This window comes from Staurois parvus, unplaced genomic scaffold (genome assembly GCF_062004578.1).
Source record: "Staurois parvus isolate SC_StPar_1 unplaced genomic scaffold, SC_StPar_1.0 ptg001578l, whole genome shotgun sequence".
NCBI lineage: Eukaryota > Metazoa > Chordata > Amphibia > Anura > Ranidae > Staurois > Staurois parvus.
In genome coordinates, this window is record NW_028319374.1 from 844,016 (window position 1) to 871,839 (window position 27,824).

The following is a 27,824-nucleotide window of genomic DNA, read 5'->3' on the forward strand; positions in this document are numbered from 1 at the left end:
ATAGCATGTTCCTATACCTTGAGCCTCTACATATGTACCATGTTCCTATGCTGCGGACCTCTAAATACGTATCATGTTCCTATGCAGCACGCCTCCATGTATGTACCATGTTCCTATGCTGCGCACCTCTACATACATATCATGTTCCTATGCAGCGCGCCTCCATGTATGTACCATGTTCCTATGCCGCACAGCTCTACATAGATACCATGTCCCTATGCTGTGCGCCACTACATACGTACCATATTCCTGTGCCATGCGCCTCTACCTATGTACCATGTGCCTGTGCCATGCACCTCTACATACCGTGTACCTATGCCATGTGCCTCTGCATACATACTATGTTCTTATGCCGTATGCCTCTACATACATACTATGTTCTTATGCCGTGTGCCTCTACATACATACTATGTTCTTATGCCATGTGCCTCTACATACATACTATGCTCTTATGCCGTATGCCTCTACATACATACTATGTTCTTATGCCGTGTGCCTCTACATACATACTATGTTCTTATGCCATGTGCCTCTACATACATACTATGCTCTTATGCCGTATGCCTCTACATACATACTATGTTCTTATGCCATGTGCCTCTACATACATACTATGTTCTTATGCCATGTGCCTCTACATACATACTATGCTCTTATGCCATGTGCCTCTACATACATACTATGCTCTTATGCCATGTGCCTCTACATACATACTATGTTCTTATGCCATGTGCCTCTACATACAGTGCTCAGCATAAATGACCACACCCCTTTTGAAAAGTAAAATTCTAATCAATATCTCGATGAACACGAGAACAATTCCCACAATGGGGGCGGATCGAAGTTTTATCAAACATTTGTGTCGCTCATTACATGGAAGGAAGGTTCATAGTAGAACTTCGTTGACAAAATCTTCAGTTTTACCCAATGAGTTGATGTAAAAAATGAATCCACCGCACAACAAGAACTCCTCCATCTAGTATTCAGTGTGACCTCCATGATTTGTGAGGACGGCACCGAGTCTTCTAGGCATGGAATGGACAAGTTGGTAACACATTACAACATCGATCATTTTCCATTCTTCAAGAACGACCTCTTTTAGAGCCTGAATGCTGGATGAAGAGTGAGGCTCAACTTGTCTCTTCAGAATCCCCCATAGATGATGGATTGGGTTCAGATCAGGAGACAGACTTGGCCACTGGATCACTGTCACCCGGTTCTTCTTCAGAAATGCAACAGTGGCCTTTGATGTGTGTTTTGGTTCGTTGTCATGTTGGAAAAGTGCACGACGACCGAGGACACGGAGTGATGGTAGCATTTTCTCTTTCAATGTCGAGCAGAACATCTGTGAATTCATGCCACCATCCATGAAATGCAGCTCCTTGACACCAGCAGCACCACAAAAGGATACTGCCACCACCATGTTTCAAAGTAGGCAGCATTCATTTTTGCACTCCTCAACTTTGTGACACCATACAGTTTTGAAGCCATCAGTTCCGCAGACATTGATCTTGGTGTCATCACTCCAGAGTACAGAGTCCCAATAGTCTGCTTTTTCAGCCTGGGCCCTGGCAAATTCTAGGCGGCCTTTAGGAGAGGCTTCCTTCGTGGACGACACCCACGCATGCCATTCCTCTGCAGTGTACACCGTATGGTGTCATGGGAAACAATCACCCCAGTTCAGCTTTCCACTTCTTTAGCGAACTGCAGTGAATTGGCATGGCGATTTTTTCAACCCTTCTCATCAGAAGACGCTCCTGTCGAGGTTCTAACTTCTGTGGACGGCCTGGACGTCTCTGTGAGATGGTTGCAGTTCCATCTTTTGTATCACTTTTGCTCCAGTAAGTAAATCTTTGCTGATCTTCTTGTAGCCGTCACCTTTCTTGGGTAAAGAAATTATTTTTTTTCTCACGCCTTGTGACATTTCTCTTCCACGTGGTGCCATTGCTGATAGCATGAAATGGGCGGGGTTTTCATTGTTAAGTCACGCCCTTTTGTCATCGCCTGTCTGCTGGATGCCTGTTTAATGAATGATTAGATTAGATGTAAAATACATGGAGATCGTATCCCCCCTTATGTACTATACATGGTGATCGTATCCCCCCCTTATGTATTATACATGGTGATCGTATCCCCCCTTATGTATTATACATGGAGATCGTATCCCCCCTTATGTATTATACATGGAGATCGTATCCCCCCTTATGTATTATACATGGAGATCATATCCCCCCTTATGTATTATATATGGAGATCATATCCCCCTTATGTATTATACATGGAGATCATATCCCCCTTATGTATTATACATGGAGATCGTATCCCCCCTTATGTATTATACATGGAGATCGTATCCCCCCCTTATGTATTATACATGGAGATCGTATCCCCCCTTATGTATTATACATGGAGATCATATCCCCCCTTATGTATTATACATGGAGGTCATATCCCCCCTTATGTATTATACATGGAGATCATATCCCCCCTTATGTATTATACATGGAGGTCATATCCCCCCTTATGTATTATACATGGAGGTCATATCCCCCCTTATGTATTATACATGGAGGTCATATCCCCCCTTATGTATTATACATGGAGGTCATATCCCCCCTTATGTATTATACATGGAGGTCATATCCCCCCTTATGTATTATACATGGAGGTCATATCCCCCCTTATGTATTATACATGGAGGTCATATCCCCCCTTATGTATTATACATGGAGGTCATATCCCCCCCTTATGTATTATACATGGAGGTCATATCCCCCCTTATGTATTATACATGGAGGTCATATCCCCCCTTATGTATTATACATGGAGATCATATCCCCCCTTATGTATTATACATGGAGATCATATCCCCCCCTTATGTATTATACATGGAGATCATATCCCCCCCTTATGTATTATACATGGAGATCATATCCCCCCTTATGTATTATACATGGAGATCATATCCCCCCTTATGTATTATACATGGAGGTCATATCCCCCCTTATGTATTATACATGGAGATCATATCCCCCCTTATGTATTATACATGGAGGTCATATCCCCCCTTATGTATTATACATGGAGGTCATATCCCCCCTTATGTATTATACATGGAGATCATATCCCCCTTATGTATTATACATGGAGATCATATCCCCCCTTATGTATTATACATGGAGATCATATCCCCCCTTATGTATTATACATGGAGATCATATCCCCCCTTATGTATTATACATGGAGATCATATCCCCCCCTTATGTATTATACATGGAGATCATATCCCCCCCTTATGTATTATACATGGAGATCATATCCCCCTTATGTATTATACATGGAGATCATATCCCCCCTTATGTATTATACATGGAGATCATATCCCCCCTTAATCTCCTCTTCTCAAGAGAGAATACATTCAGTTCCTCTAATCTTTCCTCCTCCTCCTTCTACAAAGTTACAATGTACAGTCTGATCACTGGGGGAGGAAAGACTGAGGAAACGCCTCCTCCTCCTTTTACAAAGTTACAATGTACAGTCTGATCATGAACAATCGGTCATTAGCAGCGACGTTCTTTCATAGGTCAGATATCAGTTGACCCCCCCTCCACCCCCCCGGTGTCTCGCTCCAGGCCCCGCGTTTTGTTGATCCTGGAACCTGCGGTGGAATCGGATTCCTCCAGAGACGAGGCTGTTCGGGATGAGGAGGGGAGAGGAATATCAGAGTGCAGCCGGAGGGTCGTGCGTCGATTTTTTTTTTTTCTTTTTTGAAGGCAGCCTTGAGAGCCGGGGAGATGAGAGAGCCGGAGATGAAAGGGGGAACAAGAAGAGGGAATGTCGGCACGGAGAGAACACGCCAAGGCCAGCGCTGAGTCAGGAAGCGGCGGCGAGCGGGTCAGGGACAGAATCTCATTAATGGCGGCAGATGAAAGGCAGCCATTGGGGCTCCGCCTTCTCCCCGCCATCCTCTATAAACACATTGCATAACACGGTGACACCGAGCGTGGCGCGGCCTGCCCCCGAGACGCTGATGAAAAGCGCGGCGTGCTCCACATTGCGCGTCATTCCCGACTTTAAAGACGGGGGGGGGGGAAAAAAGACAAGTTTTTTTTTATAAATGCTCCACCTGGAAAAATGTGCAAAATAAATGGGAGGAGCTTTTGTAATTGACTGCGTTGGGGGTAATGGAGGGTGTGATGGCGGCGGCGGCGTGCGCACGACAGGCATTGTGTCTACAGGTCAAAGCGCATTCCACCCAAAACTCAACCGTCGGTCAGATTTCCGCATTCTAGCTGGCGAGTTGGGCGTTTCCATCTAGTTTTTGGGGCGGTCTCACTCCTCCTGTCGCACTTTTTATAAATTTAAATACCTTTAGGCTCGTATCTATGCGTTTTGTGAATGTGTGCAAAATTGCACGCTTTCCCGACGCGCTGCCATTTAGCAGACGTGTGGCGGCCCATGCACTTGCAAATGCGCGCGTTTTTTGCGCGAGAAGTCATGCGGTGCCACAGTAGCACGCAGTTCGGTGTGGAGCGTTTTATTGGGTTCCTTCTCCACGTTTCTCGCATTGAAATGAAGGGGCCGCCCTACACGTGCCACGCGGGATCGCGCCCACGCTGAGTGCATCCCACCTATGACAATCCTTACCCTCCTCCCTGATCCTTCCTCTGATACGGTCCAGGCCGGCTCTTCTCACAGCCCTGTTCATTTTATATGTGAGCTGCGCTCCAAGGGGCCGCCAGAGGGAGCTCTGAATAGATAACTATCATAGTGCATACGGGTGCGGCGCGCGCGCATGCGCATCATGAAGGGGCATCGTCCGGGATCAAGTCGGGGGAAGATTGCTTGATGAAGGTAAATATTACATGGGTTGCACTTAAGGGGGTAAGAGTAATTTCTTAAAGGACAACATCGCTAAAAGTAAACTTGCCCTTTAAAGCTGAAGTTTAATCAGTTTATATTTTGCCTTTTATGTGCCCCTCCCCCAATATGCTAAGGATATAATTAAATAAAACCTTTCCGTTTTTTTTTTTTAATCACATACCTTATTTTAGATCCAGTGACATCCTCTGTGGTTCTCTATGCAACGCAGGCAGATCGTGGCTGGTGGGAGGAGCTGGCAGGGAAAACATCACATCACCCTTTTCTCGGGGCCTTTGTCGTTGAGATCTCGGAGTTCCTAGGTCTTCACATTGCGCATTAAGAGGGTCTTACGACATTTATTTCATATTATGGAGAGGACAACAAGGGTGTGCAGGGGGCACCCCATAGAAGACGGAACACAAAAAGGTGGGCGGGACGTTTCATAGGGAGCAGGGACATACAAGGGCTGTAGGGACAAAAACACAGGAAGGTGGGTGGGGCGTTTCATAGAGGACAAAACACAAAAGGGTGGGCGGGACATCCTATAAGGGGTGGGAACACAAAAAAGAGGGCAGTGACACCCAATAAGGGACAGAAACATGCAACAGAGGGTGGGATACCCCATGGAGGATGGGAACACACAAAGGTGGGCTGGACACCCCATGGAGGATGGGAACACACAAAGGTGGGCTGGACACCCCATGGAGGATGGGAATACACAAAGGTGGGCAGAATACCCCCCCAATGGAGGGTGGGACCATAGAAAGGTGGACAGGATACCCCCAATGGAGGGAGGGACCACACAAAGGTGGGCAGGATATCCCATGGAGGACAGGAACACACAAATGTGGGCAGGACACCTCAAAGGGGATGGGAACACACGGTGGTAGGCAGGACACCCCATGGAGGATGAGACCACACAAAGGTAGGCACCCAAGTGGGCTAGAAAACCCCAAGGATGACGGGAACAAACAAAGGTGGGCAGGACACCCCGTAGTGCAGAACACAGAAAGGTGGACAGGACAACCCATGGAGGATGAGAACATACAAAAGGTGAGCAGGACACCCCATGGGGTGGGAACACGGAAAGGTGGGCAAGACACTCCATAGGGGATGGGAACACACAAAGGTGGGCAAGACACCCCATGGAGGATGGGAGCACACAGTAGTAGGCAGGACACCCCATGGAGGATGAGATCACACTAAGGTGGGCAGGACACCCCATGGAGGACGGGAACACACCAAGGTGGGCAGGAAACCCCAAGGAGGATGGGAACAAACAAAGGTGGGCAGGAAACCCCAAGGAGGATGGGAACAAACAAAGGTGGGCAGGACACCCTGTAGTGGAGAACACACAACGGTGGGCAGGACACCCCATAGTGGAGACCACACAAAGATGGGCAGGACACCCCATAGTGGAGACCACACAATGGTAGGCAGGACACCCCATGGAGGATGAGACCACACAATGGTAGGCAGGACACCCCATGGAGGATGAGACCACACAATGGTAGGCAGGACACCCCATGGAGGATGGGAACACACCAAGGTGGGCAGGAAACCCCAAGGAGGACGGGAACAAACAAAGGTGGGCAGGACACCCTGTAGTGGAGAACACACAACGGTGGGCAGGACACCCCATAGTGGAGACCACACAAAGGTGGGCAGTGACACCCCATGGAGGATGAGACCACACAATGGTAGGCAGGACACCCCATGGGGGATGAGACCACACAATGGTAGGCAAGACACCCCATGGAGGATGAGACCACACAATGGTAGGCAGGACACCCCATGGAGGACGGGAACACACCAAGGTGGGCAGGAAACCCCAAGGAGGACGGGAACAAACAAAGGTGGGCAGGACACCCTGTAGTGGAGAACACACAACGGTGGGCAGGACACCCCATAGGGGGAGGGAACACACAAAGGTAGGCAGGTCACCCCATAGAGGATGGGAATACACAAAAGTGGCCAGGACACCCCATGGTGGATGAGAATACACAAAGGTGGGCAGGATACCGCATGGAGGATGGTAACACACAAAAGGTGGGCAGGACACCGCATGGAGGATGGGAATACACAAAAGGTGGGCAGGACACCGCATGGAGGATGGGAACACACAAAAGGTGGCATTATAAAGGTGGCATCTGACAAAGGTGGCATCTGACATTATATTAGTTGTTCTGTCCATCCTGAAATTTTTTCTCTAATGACGTAGACCACCGGCGTGCACCACAAATATACACATTAAACACTTTTCTTTTATTAACAAATGAGAATTCAATAAAAGCCATCTAGATCCCAGATTGTCATCTAGTTCCTCTGTTAAATACAAACCAAAAGTATCTTAGTATAAGATGTTACGAGATGGTCAGCGACCAGGAGGACACGCTAGGTCCAACGTCGCCATACTGGTTTTAGAACCAGAAAAGATCCAGAAGTTGATGGTCTTCATACCACTAGATATCAGTTGAATGGTGATTTGGTGGATGGTCGGGCAGTGCATCTCTTCAAAACGGTGTCTGGACATTCGTACCCATCGTAGATGTTACAGTCCTTCATGAAATGTCCTACAGACCATATTGTAAAAAAATAAAAAGAACGATACCATTCACGAGTCCCATAGTCTTGGAATCCAAAGTGATGGCCTTTGGGAAGCTCCTGGAGATGTTCTACACACATCCAACTGGAAGGGAAGCCCAGAACACGTCAAAGAAACAACTGTCCTTGGAATCTATGAAGATCCCCCAACAGAAGCTCAAGTCTACAGCTGGCTAACCATGAGCTTGAGGTTTGACCCTAAAACCCTCCATGACCTCCACCGAAATACCAAACCTCAACGGTGAGCGGTCATAGATGAAGAGCGGTCATATCTTCACGATGGAAGAGAGATGATCATCGATTATTATAAAATACGTCTGGAAGAACCATCAAACAGGTTCAAGTCTGAAGAAGAGTCATTGTTGTTGGGGTAAAAGGAGATAGATGAACTGGTCACAGATCCTACCCACTGCATGCCATTGGGGGGCGCCGTAATGTAGGTGATTGCTCGTAACCTATGAAATAGACGTGTAATCAGCTGCATGTCCTAGGGCTGTGTCTATTTTGTTAGTGCATCGAAAAAACCCCCCAAAAAACAGTGAAATCTCGAAGGAGAAAAGACTATCTACAAGGCATCAAGTTCCTCCATACACATCCCAAGTCCTGCCGGTTTGTCCGTAACGCAAGTTCAGTCGCAATCCGTTTGTTACGGCGATCTCACACATGCGCACACACGCCGCGGGTAGTCCAAAGTCCAGAATGGTCGACGCGCCCTGGAGGCAGCGAAGACCTCTTAGAAAGGGTTGGATCCTTCCATTGGGGGGGTATCTCCAACGCAGTTCACACCTGAAAAAAAAAGGAGAGTTCGATCATATGTTACTTTTTATTTTAACCCCTTAATGACACCTCCAGATGGTCCATTTAACCACTTCAATACTGGAAACTTTCACCCTCCCCCCCTCTTCCTGCCCAGGTCAATTTTCAACACCGTCACACTTTAACTGACAATTGCGCGGTCATGCAACATTGCACCCATATGAAATTTTAGGCAATTATTTTTTTTTTACACATATAGAGATTTTTTTGGTGCTATTTGATCACTTTATATATTTTTTTTTAATATATACAGTGGGGATCGAAAGTTTGGGCACCCCAGCTAAAAATTTGTATTAATGTGCATAAAGAAGCCAAGGAAAGATGGAAAAATCTCCAAAAGGCATCAAATTACAGATTAAACATTCTTATAATATGTCAACAAAAGTTAGATTTTATTTCCATCATTTACACTTTCAAAATAACAGAAAACAAAAAAATGGCGTCTGCAAAAGTTTGGGCACCCTGCAGAATTTATAGCATGCACTGCCCCCTTTGCCAAGCTGAGACCTGCCAGTGTCATGGATTGTTCTCAATCATCGTCTGGGAAGACCAGGTGATGTCAATCTCAAAGGTTTTAAATGCCCAGACTCATCTGACCTTGCCCCAACAATCAGCACCATGGCTTCTTCTAAGCAGTTGTCTAGAAAACTGAAACTGAAAATAGTTGACGCTCACAAAGCTGGAGAAGGCTATAAGAAGATAGCAAAGCGTTTTCAGATGTCAATATCCTCTGTTCGGAATGTAATTAAGAAATGATCAGGAACAGTGGAAGTTAAAGCAAGATCTGGAAGACCAAGAAAAATATCAGACAGAACAGCTCGCAGGATTGTGAGAAAAACAATTCAAAACCCACGTTTAACTGCACGATCCCTCCAGAAAGATCTGGCAGACACTGGAGTTGTGGTCACTATTCCACTATCAAGAGATACTTGTACAAATATGGTCTTCATGGAAGAGTCATCAGAAGAAAACCTCTTCTACGTCCTCACCACAAAAATCATCGTTTGAACTTTGCAAATGAACATATAGACAAGCCTGATGCATTTTGGAAACAAGTTCTGTGGACCGATGAGGTTAAAATTGAACTTTTGGGCCGGAATGAGCAAAGGTACGTTTGGAGAAGAAGGGGCACAGAATTTAATGAAAAGAACCTCTGTCCAACTGTTAAGCATGGGGTTGGATAAATCATGCTTTGGGGTTGTGTTGCAGCCAGTGGCACAGGGAACATCTCACGAGTAGAAGGAAAAATGGATTCAATAAAATTTCAGCAAATTTTGGATGGTAACTTGATGCCATCTGTGAAAAAGATCTGTGAAAAAGCTGAAGTTAAAGAGAGGATGGCTTCTACAAATGGATAATGATCCTAAACACACCTCGAAATCCACGGGGGATTACATCAAGAGGCGTAAACTGAAGGTTTTGCCATGGCCTTCACAATCTCCTGACCTCAACATCATTGAAAATCTATGGATAGACCTTAAAAGAGCCGTGTGACAGACAGCCCAGAAATCTCAAAGAACTGGAAGACTTTTGTAAGGAAGAATGGGCAAAGATACCTCAAACAAGAACTGAAAGACTCTTGGCTGGCTACAAAAAGTGTTTACAAGCTGTGATACTTGCCAAAGGGGGCAGTACAAGATATTAACTCTGCAGGGTGCCCAAACTTTTGCAGATGCCATTTTTTTGTTTTCTGTTATTTTGAAAGTGTAAATGATGGAAATAAAATCTAACTTTTGTTGACATATTATAAGAATGTCTAATCTGTAATTTGATGCCTTTTGGAGATTTTTCCATCTTTCCTTGGCTTCTTTATGCACATTAATACAAATTTTTAGCTGGGGTGCCCAAACTTTCCATCCCCACTGTATATATATATATAAGTAAAAGAGTACTGAAAAATTTTGGGGGGGGAAAAAAAAAAAAACGCGTTTTCTTTGGTTTTTCAAATTTTTCTAATAAATAATATTTCTTTTGTAAATTTTTTTTTTTACACAGATAGAGCTTTTTTTTGGTGGTATTTGATCACCTAAAATATATATATTTTTTTATATATATATATAGAAGTAAAAGAGAATTGAAAATTTCTGGGGGGAAAAAAACGCATTTTTCTTTGTTTTTGCAAATTTTGCTAATAAATAATCTCTCTTCGTAAATTTAGATCAAAATGTATTCTGCTCCTTTTCTTTGGTAAAAATAACCCAAATAAGTGTATATAATTTAGTCCGTGTGAAAGTTATAGAGCCCACAAACTATGGGATATTTGAAAATCGATCGATCCCGATGTACTGAAGGGCGAACTCATTTCTGGAGGCCCGAAAATGCCAAGACAAATATTTAGTAAGAGGCATGGTGAGTTTTTTTTAGTTGAATTTTTTTTTTTACACAGATAGAGCTTTATTTTGGTGGTATTTGATCACTTAATTTTTTTTTTAAATATACAGAGAGGAACAGAAGTATTTGAACCCCCTGCGATTTTGCACGTTCTCCCACTTCTCCATCATGGAGGGTCTGACATTCACATTGTAGGTGCATTCCCACTCTGAGGACAGAATTCAGGAAATCCCATTGTATGGTTTGTAAAGAATGTATTTGTCTCGCACGGCTGAACAGAAGTATTTGAACCCCTGAGAAGATCCGTGTTAATATTTGGTACAGAAGCCTTTGTCTGCAATTACAGAGGTCAGACGGTTCCTGTAGTTCCTGACCAGGTTTGCACTGCAACAGGGATTTTGGCCGACTCCTCCCCACAGATCTCCTCTAGATCTGTCAGGTTTCGGGGCTGTCGTTGAGCAACACGGAGTTTCAGCTCCCTCCAAAGATGTTCTATTGGATTTAGGTGTGGAGACTGGCTAGGCCACTCCAGAACCTTGATATGCTTCTTACGGAGCCACTCCTTGGTTCTCCTGGCTGTGTGCTTCGGGTCGTTGTCATGTTGGAAGACCCAGCCACGACCCGTCTTCAATGCTCTGACTGAGGGAAGGAGGTTGTTGCTCAAAATCTCACAATAAATGGCCCCATTCATCCTCTCCTTAATACAGTGCAGTTGTCCTGTCCCCTTCGCAGAAAAGCACCCCCAAAGCATGATGTTACCACCCCCATGCTTCACAGTAGGGATGGTGTTCTTGGGATGCAACTCGTCCTTCTTTTTCCTCCAAACACGACGAGTGAAGTTTAGACCAAAAACTTCTACTTCGGTCTCATCTGACCACATGACTTTCTCCCGTGCCTCCTCTGGATCATCCAGATGGTCATTGGCAACCTTCAGACGGGCCTGGACATGTGATGACTTGAGCAGGGGAACCTTCAGACGGGCCTGGACATGTGATGACTTGAGCAGGGGAACCTTCAGACGGGCCTGGACATGTGATGACTTGAGCAGGGGAACCTTCAGACGGGCCTGGACATGTGATGACTTGAGCAGGGGAACCTTCAGATGGGCCTGGACATGTGATGACTTGAGCAGGGGAACCTTCAGACGGGCATGGACATGTTATGACTTGAGCAGGGGAACCTTCAGACGGGCCTGGACATGTGATGACTGGAGCAGGGAAACCTTCAGACGGGCCTGGACATGTGATGACTTGAGCAGGGGAACCTTCAGACGGGCCTGGACATGTGATGACTTGAGCAGGGGAACCTTCAGACGGGCCTGGACATGTGATGACTTGAGCAGGGGAACCTTCAGACGGGCCTGGACATGTGATGACTTGAGCAGGGGAACCTTCAGACGGGCCTGGACATGTGATGACTGGAGCAGGGGAACCTTCCGTGCAATGCATGATTTGAAACCATGACGCCGTAGTGTTCTACCGACAGTGACCTGTGAAACTGTGGTCCCAGCTCTCTTCATGTCATTGACCAGCTCCTCCCTTGTAGTTCTGGGCTGATTCCTCACCTTTCTTCTCATCAGTGATCCCCCACGAGGTGAGATCTTGCATGGAGCCCCAGTCCGAGGGAGACTGACAGTCGTCTTTAGCCTCTTCCATTTTCTAACAGTTGATCTATTTTCACCAAGCTGCTTGGCAATTGCCCCGTAGCCCTTTCCAGCCTTGTGGAGGTCCATAATTTTGTCTCTGGTGTCTTTTGACAGCTCTTCGGTCTTGCCCATGGTAGTAGTTGGCGTCTGACTGACTGTGAGGTGGACAGGTGTCTTTAAAGAGCTCAGACAGGTGCTACTAAGTGAGATGAATGAGTGGAGTAGAGGTGGACTTTTTAAAGGTCTTTGAGAGCCAGAATTCTTGCTGTTTCTTAGGGTTTCAAATACTTCTGTTCAGCCGTGCGAGACAAATACATTCTTTACAAATCATACAATGGGATTTCCTGAATTTTTTTTTTAATTCTGTCTCTCAGAGTGGGAATGCACCTACAATGTGAATGTCAGACCCTCCATGATAGAGAAGTGGGAGAACTTGCAAAATCGCAGGGGGTTCAAATACTTCTGTTCCTCACTGTATATAAGTAAAAGAGTAAAATGTAAACATTTATTTCTTTCTTTTTTTTTTTACAGTATTTTTACATACTGTCACCAGAGCAGCACAGCATCACCATTATAACTGGCGTGGTGTTGATCAGGGATACTGATTGGTAAAAGTATGTTTTTGGGTTTTTTTTCTTTTTTTTTTACAGATAGAGCTTTCTTTTGGTGGTAGTTGATCACTTCAAATATATTTATGTATATATATATATATATATATATATATATATATATATATATATCTATATATATATATATATTAAAAAAAAAAAGTAAAAATATATATAAATAAATAAAATAAAAATAATATAAAATAAATTTATATAAATAAATATATAAATATATATATATAAATAAATATATAAATATATATATAAAAATAAATAAATTTATATAAAAAATATAAAAGTAAAAAAATGTAAAAATATAAAAGAATTTTTCTTTGTTTTTGCAAATTTTGCTAATAAATAATGTTTCTTTGTAAATTTAGATCAACATGTATTCTGCTCCTTTTCTTTGGTAAAAAGTAACCCAAATAAGTGTATATAATTTAGTCCGTGTGAAAGAGCCCACAAGCTAAGGGATATTTATTTGAAAATCGATCGATCCCGATGTACTGAAGGGCGAACTCATTTCTGGATGCCCGAAAAGGACATTACAAATATTTAGTAGGAGGCATGGTGAATTATTTTGAGTTGAATTTTTTTTTGTTACAATTTTTTGGAAAATGAAGAAATTAAATAATTTTTTTTTCTTTTCTTTTTTTTTTTTTTTTTTACATACGGTCACCAGGGTAGTACACCGTCATCATATGATTGGCGTGGCGCTGATCAGAGATACTGACTGGTGAAAGCATGTTCGATTATTTTTTAAACATTTTTTTTTTTTGACAATTTTTTCTTTCTTTTTTTTTTTTTTTACATACAGTCACCAGAGCAGTACAGCCTCATCATATGACTGGTGCCGTGTTGATCAGATACTGACTGGTAAAAGTATGTTTTAAAAAAAACAACTTTTTTTTCTTCTACAATTTTTTTTTTTTTTATAATTTTTACTACTCCGGGGAAGTGATCAGGATTTCTTTTTTCACTGTTTGCTTAGAACAGTGATGACCGCTGTTATTAGCCAACATTTTATGAATGGTATCCATTTATGTGTCATTGTGTACTATTGCGGGAACTGTGATTGGCCACAGCTATCACATGGTACAGATGCGCTGTGATCGGCCTTTTCTGTACCATGCGATCGCAGGGGCCGATCACTGAGTTTTGGTGGGTGCTCGTGTTACATGGTGATTGTTCCGGGAATCTGAAGCCGATTGCACAGGGTTGTACCCTGTATGGGGAGCTTTAGGTGAACATTTCTGAAGAGACCAAACAGAACTCACCCGGAGGCCCTCCACGGCTCTCATACATTTCCCAGGAGCTGCAATTCACAAGAAGCACAAAGTCAGAGTTTAATCCGCTTACATTTACCCTCCCCCTCCCTCCTCATCAACATTTATAAGACCTTTTTTGACCCGGTGATGTCATCGCTGGAGCTCTGCGCATCTCTATGCAATGCAGGAAGATCATGGCTGGTTGGGAGGGGCCGGCAGGGTCCTGTACATAGCTTCCTGAAAACATTACAGCACCCCTCCTTACTACTCAGTATTCTTCCTACTGACCCCCAATGTAAGGAGCATTCTTCCCACTGATCACCAATGTAAGGGACATTCTTCCCACTGATCACCAATGTAAGGGACATTCTTCCCACTGACCACCAATGTAAGGGACATTCTTCCCACTGATCACCAATGTAAGGAACATTCTTCCCACTGATCACCAATGTAAGGACATTCTTCCCACTGTCCACCAATGTAAGGGACATTCTTCTCACTGATCACCAATGTAAGGGACATTCTTCCCACTGACCCCCAATGTAAGGGACATTCTTCCCACTGACCCCCAATGTAAGGGACATTCTTCCCACTGACCCCCAATGTAAGGGACATTCTTCCCACTGATCACCAATGTAAGGGACATTCTTCCCACTGACCCCCAATGTAAGGGACATTCTTCCCACTGACCTCCAATGTAAGGGACATTCTTCCCACCGATCACCAATGTAAGGAACATTCTTCCCACCGATCACCAATGTAAGGGACATTCTTCCCACTGACCACCAATGTAAGGGACATTCTTCCCACTGACCTCCAATGTAAGGGACATTCTTCCCACCGATCACCAATGTAAGGGACATTCTTCCCACTGACCCCCAATGTAAGGGACATTCTTCCCACTGATCACCAATGTAAGGGACATTCTTCCCACTGATCACCAATGTAAGGGACATTCTTCCCACTGATCATCAATGTAAGGGACATTCTTCCCACTGACCCCCAATGTAAGGGACATTCCTACCACTGACCCCCAATGTAAGGGACATTCTTCCCACTGACCCCCAATGTAAGGGACATTCTTCCCACTGACCACCAATGTAAGGACATTCTTCCCACTGATCTCCAATGTAAGGGACATTCTTCCCACTGATCACCAATGTAAGGGACATTCTTCCCACTGATAACCAATGTAAGGGACATTCTTCCCACTGACCCCCAATGTAAGGGACATTCTTCCCACTGATCACCAATGTAAGGGACATTCTTCCCACTGACCACCAATGTAAGGGACATTCTTCCCACTGACCCCCAATGTAAGGGACATTCTTCCCACTGATCACCAATGTAAGGGACATTCTTCCCACTGACCCCCAATGTAAGGGACATTCTTCCCACTGACCCCCAATGTAAGGGACATTCTTCTCACTGACCCCCAATGTAAGGGGCATTCTTCCCACTGACCCCCAATGTAAGGGACATTCTTCCCACTTACCCCCAATGTAAGGGACATTCTTCCCACTGACCCCCAATGTAAGGGACATTCTTCCCACTGACCCCCAATGTAAGGGACATTCTTCCCACTGATCACCAATGTAAGGGACATTCTTCCCACTGACCACCAATGTAAGGTACATTCTTCTCACTGACCACCAATGTAAGGGACATTCTTCCCACTGACCACCGATGTAAGGGACATTCTTCTCACTGACCACCGATGTAAGGGACATTCTTCCCACTGACCACCGATGTAAGGGACATTCTTCTCACTGACCACCAATGTAAGGGACATTCTTCTCACTGACCCCCAATGTAAGGGACATTCTTCCCACTGACCACCAATGTAAGGGACATTCTTCCCACTGACCACCAATGTAAGGGACATTCTTCTCACTGACCACCAATGTAAGGGACATTCTTCTCACTGACCACCAATGTAAGGTACATTCTTCCCACTGACCACCAATGTAAGGGACATTCTTCTCACTGACCACCAATGTAAGGGACATTCTTCCCACTGATCACCAATGTAAGGGACATTCTTCCCACTGACCACCAATGTAAGGGACATTCTTCCCACTGACCACCAATGTAAGGGACATTCTTCCCACTGACCACCAATGTAAGGGACATTCTTCCCACTGACCACCAATGTAAGGGACATTCTTCCCACTGACCCCCAATGTAAGGGACATTCTTCCCACTGACCCCCAATGTAAGGGACATTCTTCCTACTGATCACCAATGTAAGGGACATTCTTCCCACTGACCACCAATGTAAGGGACATTCTTCCCACTGACCACCAATGTAAGGGACATTCTTCTCACTGACCCCCAATGTAAGGGACATTCTTCCCACTGACACCAATGTAAGGGGCATTCTTCCTACTGATCACCAATGTAAGGGACATTCTTCCCACTGACCACCAATGTAAGGGACATTCTTCCCACTGATCACCAATGTAAGGGACATTCTTCCCACTGATCACCAATGTAAGGGACATTCTTCCCACTGACCACCAATGTAAGGGGCATTCTTCCCACTGATCCCCAATGTAAGGGACATTCTTCCCACTGACCACCAATGTAAGGAGCATTTTTTCCACTGACCCCCAATGTAAGGGACATTCTTCCCACTGACCCCCAATGTAAGGGACATTCTTCCCACTGATCACCAATGTAAGGGACATTCTTCCCACTGATCACCAATGTAAGGGACATTCTTCCCACTGACCCCCAATGTAAGGGACATTCTTCCCACTGACCCCCAATGTAAGGGACATTCTTCCCACTGACCCCCAATGTAAGGGACATTCTTCCCACTGACCCCCAATGTAAGGGACATTCTTCCCAATGACCACCAATGTAAGGGGCATTCTTCCCACTGATCCCCAATGTAAGGGACATTCTTCCCACTGACCACCAATGTAAGGGACATGCTTCCCACTGACCCCCAATGTAAGGGACATTCTTCCCACTGATCCCCAATGTAAGGGACATTCTTCCCACTGACCACCAATGTAAGGGACATTCTTCCTACTGATCACCAATGTAAGGGACATTCTTCCCACTGACCCCCAATGTAAGGGACATTCTTCCCACTGACCCCCAATGTAAGGGACATTCTTCCCACTGATCCCCAATGTAAGGGACATTCTTCCCACTGACCCCCAATGTAAGGGGCATTCTTCCCACTGATCCCCAATGTAAGGGACATTCTTCCCACTGACCCCCAATGTAAGGGGCATTCTTCCCACTGACCCCCAATGTAAGGGACATTCTTCCCACTGATCACCAATGTAAGGGACATTCTTCCCACTGACCCACAATGTAAGGGACATTCTTCCCACTGACCCCCAATGTAAGGGACATTCTTCCCACTGATCACCAATGTAAGGGACATTCTTCCCACTGACCACCAATGTAAAGACCGTTCTTCCCACTGACCCCCAATGTAAGGGACATTCTTCCCACTGACCCCCAATGTAAGGGACATTCTTCCCACTGACCCCCAATGTAAGGGACATTCTTCCCACTGACCACCAATGTAAGGGACATTCTTCCCACTGACCACCAATGTAAGGGACATTCTTCCCACTGACCACCAATGTAAAGACCGTTCTTCCCACTGACCCCCAATGTAAGGGACATTCTTCCCACTGACCCCCAATGTAAGGGACATTCTTCCCACTGACCCCCAATGTAAGGGACATTCTTCCCACTGACCACCAATGTAAGGGACATTCTTCCCACTGACCACCAATGTAAGGAGTTCTTCTCCTGTTTCTCTGTCACCTTACTGTTCACACTGATGTACCTGGAGGTGTAGATATAGTTGTTACTAGCAGAGCTTCCCCAAGACCCGGAAGGGTTCCTCCATAGAGAAAGAGTCAAGAGAAGTCATGTTAGACCATTGTGTTCTTCCAACCTTGTGATTTGGTGAAGACCCTTTTCAACCCTACTGAATGCTTTTGAGATGATGAGCCAGGTCTTCCCATCCCACATCACAACAGGCCACCAATTCCCAAAACCCAACCCTCCAAAATCTTGTGGAAAGCCTTCCCAGAAGACTGGAGGCCTTCACAGCCACAAGGAACGGGATGGCCACCTAGCTCATTGTCCCACCTGCAGTCTATACGTTGCGGACGAAGCACAGGGCCTATTTGTTCCCTCAGAGTTCCCCTTTAGCCATCTCCTCTGTCCTTCCGTATTCTGTATAATTGCTACCTGTAATGTAGCCGAGAACGTCGATAAAAACTGTGCTGCTCCCTGACCGCGAACGACACCATCTCTCTCACCGCGACCCCTTTTAGCTGCGATTAGAGGGAATCTCATCCTGCTTTTGAAGTGATCAAAGAAAAACGGAGATGAAATGAAGGAGATAGCGCTCTCTCCCCTCCCGTCCTCTACCCGCCAGACAGACGGGACCGGCGTACACTTATCTTCTCACTGCCGCAACACGGCTTGTCAATCACCGCACTCCTGTTCCTGAGACGTTCATCATCTGCATCCCACTGCACCCATCATAAAGATAACGCCTACTAGATGGAAGTTTCTCTCTCTCTTTCGGCTGAAGCCGCTTTTCAAGTAATGCGGTGCCTGAAGCATGAGACTGTCAGAGCTGCTGCACATGTAAAGCGAGTGAGGGGCTGTAGATGTGTGCCGCTCTCCCCGCCTACACGCTTCCTCGCTCATTATACCTCCGTGTTTCATCTAAATGTTGGAAGCACTTTAACCACTTCAGCTCTGGCACCTGCTCACCTCTAATGGAGAAGCAATTCTCACATGTCCGCTAGGGTCCCGTTAATTCGATGAGAACTTAGACGGTGCAAATTTCGAATCTTGGCCGGTTCCCGATTCGAACCGCCTACGGCCAGATTTAGAGAGGAACTCCCCCCCCCCCCTTCCCCGGCAATACTTGCCTCCCACCTCCTTTCTCCTGCACCGCCATTTTAAATTATCCCTGGGCTGCAAGCCTCTTCCAGGCACGCGGGTTACTTGAGAACTCGTTGTATTACCAATTTTTTTTTTTTCACTGGTAGGGTTGCTTAACCAACAATCCCGTGAATGAAGAGAAGAAACCCCACCTACATTGGGGGTCAGTGGGCAGAATGTCCCTTACATTGGTGATCAGTGGGCAGAATGTTCCTTACATTGGTGGTCAGTGGGAAGAATGTCCCTTACATTGGAGGTCAGTGGGCAGGATGTCCCTTACAATGGAGGTCAGTGGGAAGAATGTCCCTTACATTGGGGGTCAGTGGGAAGAATGTCCCTTACATTGGTGGTCAGTGGGAAGAATGTTCCTTACATTGGTGGTCAGTGGGAAGAATGTCCCTTACATTGGTGGTCAGTGGGAAGAATGTCCCTTACATTGGTGGTCAGTGGGAAGAATGTCCCTTACATTGGTGATCAGTGGGAAGAATGTCCCTTACATTGGGGATCAGTGGGAAGAATGTCCCTTACATTGGTGGTCAGTGGGAAGAATGTCCCTTACATTGGTGATCAGTGGGAAGAATGTCCCTTACATTGGGGGTCAGTGGGAAGAATGTCCCTTACATTGGTGGTCAGTGGGAAGAATGTCCCTTACATTGGTGATCAGTGGGAAGAATGTCCCTTACATTGGTGATCAGTGGGAAGAATGTCCCTTACATTGGGGGTCAGTGGGAAGAATGTCCCTTACATTGGTGGTCAGTGGGAAGAATGTTCCTTACATTGGGGGTCAGTGGGAAGAATGTCCCTTACATTGGTGGTCAGTGGGTAGAATGTCCCTTACATAGGTGATCAGTGAGAAGAATGTCCCTTGCATTGGAGGGTCAGTGGGAAGAATGCTTCTTACATTGGTGGTCAGTGGTAACAATGCCCCTTACGTTGGTGGTCAGTGTGAAGAATGCCCCTTACATTGGTGATCAGCGGGAAGAATGGTCCTTACATTGGTGGTCAATGGGAACAATGCCCCTTACATTAGTGGCCAGTAGAAAAAATGCCCTCCCTTACAGTGGCGACCAGAATTCCACCCTTACAGACCGCTAAAAAGATCTCTGACGTCATGCCGCTGGCTCTGTCAAGTGGTGTTGAAACCAGAACTATGCAGGCACCATAAGATGAGAGGTCAATCAACCACAGCTCAAGGAACCTCTAAGAACCTCTGCAGGAACCCTTGTGTTCCATAAAAGCCTGGATGAGAACGGCTGGTGGAAACAGTAACAACTGCTGTACAGCAGCTTTGTTTTTCACAGCATTGGTGCAGCCACTGCTGTAAACGAGAGCAAGCCCCACCAGTCATTTTGACAACCAGGATTTCAAGATTTGCTGACAATAGCTATCTTGCAGCAGAGGTGGAGGAAAAAGTGCAGGGCGTAAGAGATGCTTTAACTCCTACACCAAGGTCCAAAATCCACATTTCCAAGGCGGTGATGAATATGGTGGTTGCACAGCAGTAGCAAGCAGACCAGAACTTACTGCTCTCAACTGCAACATCTTCTGTCTGTCCGTTTCTAAACAATAGTCACCTCAGATTTTGGTGTGATATTTCTTCTTGGTTACAGTTAGATCTAAGGAGACCACCAGACTTGAACGGTGTGACACGGAACCCAGCTCAGTGACATTGGCTTCTTCAGGCCAAAAGTTTGACCACATATGAAGCTTGGATTAGGTGCCTGAAGACTCCCAAATGTTAGAAGGGGAGCCTTTCTCTGACATGCACTGTATGTTCTAGATGCAGAAACAATCAAACTACGGATCTGTAAATTGGTCTTTGCCCAGGACTTTGTCAGGGCAACAACGGTTCTGAAGGCTCAAAGAATAAAGATGCTTTGGGGAGTGGTTGAAAGGCAGACAGCACCTGGACAGAGCAGTTGTCAACGTCTAGATGGACCAGATTAGGGCTCTGATGATGGTGGCATGGACTATGACCTGGGAAATGTCTTGGGAGGTAATCAAGTCTTTTTCAATCAAGTTACAAAGTCTTGGGTGCTTAATTAAAAGGAAAGGTCTGCAACAGAGGTGGAGCCGTATGTCAGCTGACGATGTCAAGAGGTGATTCCATTGGTGTAATGATGCCTCCAGACCCTCTAGGAACACAGAAGGCCATGTGGGTGGGATTAGGAACACCCTGCCACTGAACCAAGCTGCAGAAGTGATGACGTTCCCAGAACAACTGGCTACAGGTCGAATTGTTGCCCAGTGCACAACTGCGACCCCCAGATAAGAAGCAGTTCCCCGGGCACATGAGCCATTTCTTCGAGTGTACCTTTAATACATGGAGCAGTCCACATTGCCACTCACCGTTAGTGGGTCTGCGGTGAAAGCAGCCATACTCCTCCTTATTTCCATGTCATTCCCCCTAATAGGGATGAGCGATCTGTTCCCAAATGACGGATCCTGACGGGAATTTCGTGTCCTCACCGACGTTGACTCTTCCGGCCACAGGTTGCCGTACTGGAAAAAGAAAAATGGAACGTTGTCAATGGAAATGGTGTCAGCTAACCCACGGGTGTCAAACTGGTGGCCCTCCAGCTGTTGCCAAAACTACAAGTCCCATGAGGCATTGCAAGATTGACAGTTACAAGCATGACTCCCGAAGGCAGATGCATGCTAGGACTTGTAGTTTCGCAACAGCTGGAGGTTCGCCAGTTTGACACCCCCTGAAACCTAATGCTTAGCGAAACAGATGGGTCATATAGAGGCTGCCAAAACAAAGTGGCCAACTATCCTCCTTAAAGTGAACCTTTACTTTAACCCATTGGCTTTAAAGTACTATAAAGTTCACTTCTAGCTTGGTAACATCCGTGCTGCCCAGTTTCAACCCATCCCATCCCCTGGGGAGCAACCCTGGCATTTTATCTCTTTTCAGATCTCTGTATACGTGCCTTTTATTGCCCAGTCCAGCCATGTGGTGCATGGGCCCTCTTCCCCCTCTGTCCTCTTCTTTCAGAAATACACTTAGGTAATGATGCGTTGCCACTCTCCATAGAATTCTCCTGTCAACCCAAGGCAGCTTGATGAGGCACGGGCAGTGGGTTAAATAATGCTGAGCATCAGTCAACCCAGAGGAGGACATCACAAAGTGTCCTCCTCCACCGATGCAACATCCCCGTTCCCTTTCATTGCTCCACTGCCAGTGCTTCTCTCAGTCTTCTTCTGGGTCCAGAGCCTTCAGCTGTTTTCATTGACCGTCCAGTGGTAATGTAACTCCCGTCCATGCCAAGACGGACCCCTCTGTTTTCAAAGGGTCAGAACCTGTTGGGTTTCTACTGCTAAATTTCCAAACAGGAGGCCTTGGAAAAAAACGGGATTTGGTTTTGTGGTGTGCCACACATCTGATCAATGATGCACTGAAAACAAGGTGTTTTGGATTAGATCCAAAAAGTAAAGAAGCATCACATTAATATTTGAGAGTCCAAAAAAAAAATGTATTACTTCATAAAAGATAAACCAACATGTTTCGGGACCATGACCCTTTCATCAGGGCTTGGGAAATTAAAAGAGAGAAAGACATAAATATTGAAATATACAAGTAGCAAAAAATTAGGTATTTTCTTAATAAAACCACGTTCGGCTTACATAAAAAAACTTTAAGACGATATTTTCATGAGGCTATAAAAAATAAATCTTTGTTTGGTGCTAAAATAAAAATAATACAGAGTTATAGCAAAGAAAAATGAAGAATGAAGCGCTGTAAGGCCTTGGAACTGTTATCAAGGAAAAAAATCATTGTAGACCCTCAAAGATTAACAAATGTCTTCAAGGCTCGATTAGTTGTGGTTTGGCTGAACATAATGAAAATTTTAAAACCTTTTCGGAATTTAAAAAGTTAAAAAGACCAATGAGATCGCTCATGGATTGAGACCCAGGTTTCAAATGGGGGGAGGGAAGGGGGTGCTACAGAGCAACCAATGAGGCAAAAATATGTAGAATGGTTTGAGAATCTCCTGGAAGCCCGATGAGATGATGGGCCCAAAAAAGGCCTGAGCTACTTCTTTTAAAAATTCTCCCAGGAACACCAAGATAAAGAGGTGGGACCTGGTGGGACAAGCTAAGGGTTCTCAAAAGCATATTTAAAAGGTAGAAGAAGCCTTTGAAGCATCCTTTGGTTCCATATTCCTGGGAAACCTTTGGAATCCACCAAAAATACCATTGAAATTTTGGGCCATCGCCAATTCATGAGGATCTATATTCACTCTAACACTCCCAGGAACACCAAGATAGAAGGGTGGGACTAGCAGCCAAGCTAATGGTATTCAGAAGCAGATATAAGGTAGAAGCAGCCTTTGGCGCATCCTTTGGTTCCATTCTCCTAGAAGACTTTTGGAAACCACCGAAAATACCACTGACGTTTTGGGCCATCCCCAATTCATGAAGATCTATATTAACTATAACTCCCCTAGGAACACCAAGATAGAAGGGTGGGACTGGTAGCCAAGCTAAGGGTGCTCAAAAGCATGTATAAGGTAGAAGAAGCCTTTGGAGCATCCTTTGGTTCCATTCTCCTGGGAGACTTTTGTAATCCACCAAAAATACCACTGAAATTTTGGGCCATCCCCAATTCATGAGGATCTATATTAACTATAACCCCCCTAGGAACACCAAGATAGAAGGGTGGGACTGGAAGCCAAGCTAAGGGTGCTCAAAAGCAGATATAAGGTAGAAGCAGCCTTTGGAGCATCCTTTGGTCCCCTTCTCCAGGAAGATCATTGAAATATTGGCCCATCCCCAATTCATGAAGATCTATATTCACTCTAACTCTCCCAGGAACACCAAGACAGAAGTGTGGGATTAGAAGCCAAGCTAAGGGTGCTCAAAAGCAGATATAAGGAAGAAGCAGTCTTTGGAGCATCTTTTGGTTGCATTCTCTTGGAAGACTTTTGGAAACCACCAAAAACACCACTGCAATTTTGGACCATCCCAATTTTTGAAGATCTGTATTAACTCTAACCTTTCTGGGAACAACGAGATAGAAGGGTGGGGCCTGGTAGGATTGGCAGCCAAGCTAATGGTGCTCAAAAGCAGATATAAGGTTGGAGCAGCCGTTGGTCCCATTCTCTTGGAAGACTTTTGGAAACCACCAAAAATACTACTGTAATTTTGGACCATCCCAATTTTTGAACATCTGTATTAACTCTAGTCCTTCCAGGAACAACAAGATAGAAGGGTAGGGCCTGGTAGGACTAGCAGCCAAGCTAGTGGTGCTCAGAAGCAGATATAAGGTTGAAGCAGCCTTTGGTTCCATTGTCTTGGAAGACTTTTGGAAACCACCAAAAATACTACTGAAATTTTGGACCGTCCCAGTTTTTGAAGATCTGTATTAACTCTAACCCTTCCAGGAACAACGAGATAGAAGGGTAGGGCCTGGTAGGATTGGCAGCCAAGCTAATGGTGCTCAGAAGCAGATATAAGGTTGGAGCAGCCTTTGGTCCCATTCTCTTGGAAGACTTTTGGAAACCACCAAAAATACTAATGAAATTTTGGACCATCCCAATTTGTGAAGATCTATATTAAATCTAACCCTTAGTTATCAGTGGCACACTTTGTTTCTTTAGAAAATGTTGCCCTTATGGGTGTTAGGTATAGTGTAGGAACATTGTTGAACTCAGTTGTGACATACTAGATAGTATAATATGATGTGAAGGGCTTGGTGGCTGCTCCCTATGGGGTGTCCCAAAGGATCCCTGGAGGAAAATCACTAGAGAATAGGAAGCACGAGAGTGCCATTCCAATTCCAAAAGTCCATCGCAAGGTTTACTGCCAATAAGGAGCCTGAGGAATAATTGGAATACACTTTGTGATGGACTTGGTGTGGTCTTTCCTACACTCTAGTGATCCCTACTGGGGTCAGAAAGAACATTGAGGGAAGGAAATCTCTCCAGAGGGAGACATCATTAAACACGAAATGCCGAGCCATGGATAAACATTGATAATTGCTGCCCTGCTTGGCTTAGCACTGAAAACTTGATTTGAAAGCTGTTAGACACACAAGATTGAATCTCGGGGCAAATACCGTTTTGGCACTTCTATTAAACTATCAGGGATTATTCATTTGTCACCCGGCACAGAGTCTCTTCCACATACCTGGGCAAACATGAACGCTGCCAGCCATTGTCTCATTTCACCAACCGAGTCACAGCAAAGATACCTGAGAAGAAGAAAAGATGAGAGGAACAATCAAAAAATGAACTGGAGAGACAATGACATCAGGAGGGGGTGTAATTAAAGTTGGGTTCATATATATTTGGACACAGGTACAATTTTTCAGGTATTTACCAAAACATATTCCAGCTCTAGTTCTATGATGGATATGAGCAGACAGTGCACACTCTCAGGTGTAATTTGAGGGTATGTACATCCACATTGGGGAAGGAGTTTAGGAATTACAGCTCTTAAGAGCAGCCATCCCCCCTTTTTCAAGGGACCAAAAGTAATTGGATGATTGAATAGAATCCTAAATAAAATGTTCATTGGTAATATTTTGTTGAGAATCCTTTACTGGCAAAGTCTGGAACCCATGGACGTGACCAAAGACTGGGTTTCCTCCTTTCTGATGCTTTGCCTGAAGTCTGGAACCCATGGACGTGACCAAAGACTGCGTTTCCTCCTTTCTGAGGCTTTGCCTGAAGTCTGGAACCCATGGACGTGACCAAAGACTGGGTTTCCTCCTTTCTGATGCTTTGCCTGAAGTCTGGAACCCATGGACATGACCAAAGACTGCGTTTCCTCCTTTCTGAGGCTTTGCCTGAAGTCTGGAACCCATGGACGTGACCAAAGACTGGGTTTCCTCCTTTCTGATGCTTTGCCTGAAGTCTGGAACCCATGGACATGACCAAAGACTGCGTTTCCTCCTTTCTGAGGCTTTGCCTGAAGTCTGGAACCCATGGACATGACCAAAGACTGGGTTTCCTCCTTTCTGATGCTTTTACTGAAGTCTGGAACCCATGGACATAACCAAAGACAGGGTTTCCTCCTTTCTGATACTTTGCCTGAAGTCTGGAACCCATGGACATGACCAAAGACTGGGTTTCCTCCTTTCTGATGCTTTGCCTGAAGTCTGGAACCCATGGACGTGACCAAAGACTGGGTTTCCTCCTTTCTGATGCTTTGCCTGAAGTCTGGAACCCATGGACGTGACCAAAGACTGGGTTTCCTCCTTTCTGATGGTTTGCCTGAAGTCTGGAACCCATGGACATGACCAAAGACTGGGTTTCCTCCTTTCTGATGCTTTGCCAGGCTCTAACTGCAGCTGTCTTCAGTTGTTCTTTGTTTGTGGCTCTTTCTGCCTTTAGTTTTGCCTTCAGCAAGTGAAATGCATGCGGCAAGCGAAATTCATCCGGCTGCTTCTGTCACATCATCAATGACCACCAATGACCCAGTGCCACTGGAGGCCATGCATGCCCATGCCATCACACTGCCTCCACCCATGCCACAACACTGCCTCCTCCCATGCCACCACCTTGCCTCCACCCATGCCATCACCCTGCCTCCGCCCATGCCATCACCCTGCCTCCACCCATGCCATCACCCTGCCTCCACCCATGCCATCACCCTGCCTCCGCCATGTTTTACAGATGATGTTGTGTGCTTTGTGTCATGAGCTGTTCCAAGCCTTCTCCACACTTTGTTCTTCCCGTCATTCTGGTAGATTCATCTTCGTTTCATCTGTCCAAAGAATGCTTTTCCAGAACTGCTCTGGCTTTTTTAGATGTTTTTTGGCAAAGTCTAATCTGGCTTTTCTATTTTTGAGGCTTATGAATGGTTTGCACCTTGTGGTGAACCCTCTGTATTTGCACCTTGTGGTGAACCCTCTGTATTTGCACCTTGTGGTGAAACCTTTGTATTTGCACCTTGTGGTGAAACCTTTGTATTTGCACCTCGTGGTGATCCCTCTGTATTTGCACCTTGTGGTGAAACCTTTGTATTTGCACCTCGTGGTGATCCCTCTGTATTTGCACCTTGTGGGGAACCCTCTGTATTTGCACCTCGCGGTGAACCCTCTGTATTTGCACCTCGTGGTGATCCCTCTGTATTTGCACCTTGTGGGGAACCCTCTGTATTTGCACCTCGCGGTGAACCCTCTGTATTTGCACCTCGCGGTGAACCCTCTGTATTTGCACCTTGCAGTGAACCCTCTGTATTTGCACCTTGCGGGGAACCCGCTGTATTTGCACCTCGTGGTGAACCCTCTGTATTTGCACCTCGTGGTGAACCCTCTGTATTTGCACCTCGTGGTGAACCCTCTGTATTTGCACCTCGTGGTGAACCCTCTGTATTTGCACCTCGTGGTGAACCCTCTGTATTTGCACCTCGTGGTGAACCCTCTGTATTTGCACCTCGTGGTGATCCCTCTGTATTTGCACCTCGCGGTGATCCCTCTGTATTTGCACCTCGTGGTGAACCCTCTGTATTTGCACCTCGTGGTGATCCCTCTGTATTTGCACCTCGTGGTGATCCCTCTGTATTTGCACCTCGTGGGGAACCCTCTGTATTTGCACCTCGTGGTGATCCCTCTGTATTTGCACCTCGTGGTGATCCCTCTGTATTTGCACCTCGTGGTGATCCCTCTGTATTTGCACCTCGTGGGGAACCCTCTGTATTTGCTCTCGTGAAGTCTCCTCTTGATTGCAGACTTTGACAATGATACGCCCGCCTCCTGGAGAGTGTCCTTCACTTGACTGGATGTTGTGAATGGGTTTTTCTTTA

At 45.6% G+C, this 27,824-nt stretch overlaps 1 protein-coding gene and 1 long non-coding RNA gene across 5 annotated transcripts in view; both read right to left on the bottom strand.

The window, feature by feature from the left end:
• Positions 1-771: 771 nt before the first annotated feature.
• LOC149435226 (uncharacterized) lies at positions 772-6,122 on the bottom strand. The gene is made up of 2 exons (XR_016308531.1): positions 5,045-6,122; positions 772-2,019 (listed from the first exon to the last, which is right to left on the bottom strand). It is a non-coding gene; the product is annotated as an uncharacterized LOC149435226 (long non-coding RNA).
• Positions 6,123-7,107: 985 nt separating this feature from the next.
• The window catches only part of LOC149435227 (arf-GAP with Rho-GAP domain, ANK repeat and PH domain-containing protein 1-like), a 44,177-nt gene continuing 23,460 nt past the window's right edge, over positions 7,108-27,824 (bottom strand). For all 4 annotated transcript variants that reach the window (XM_089662883.1, XM_089662882.1, XM_089662881.1 and 1 more), the window contains 4 exons: positions 25,203-25,266; positions 21,420-21,572; positions 14,145-14,182; positions 7,108-8,253 (listed from right to left, as the gene is read on the bottom strand). In XM_089662883.1, coding sequence (XP_089519009.1) covers positions 14,165-14,182; positions 21,420-21,572; positions 25,203-25,266 — 235 coding nt within the window. In that variant the 3' untranslated portion in view covers positions 7,108-8,253; positions 14,145-14,164. The remainder of the gene's footprint in view (positions 8,254-14,144; positions 14,183-21,419; positions 21,573-25,202; positions 25,267-27,824) is intronic.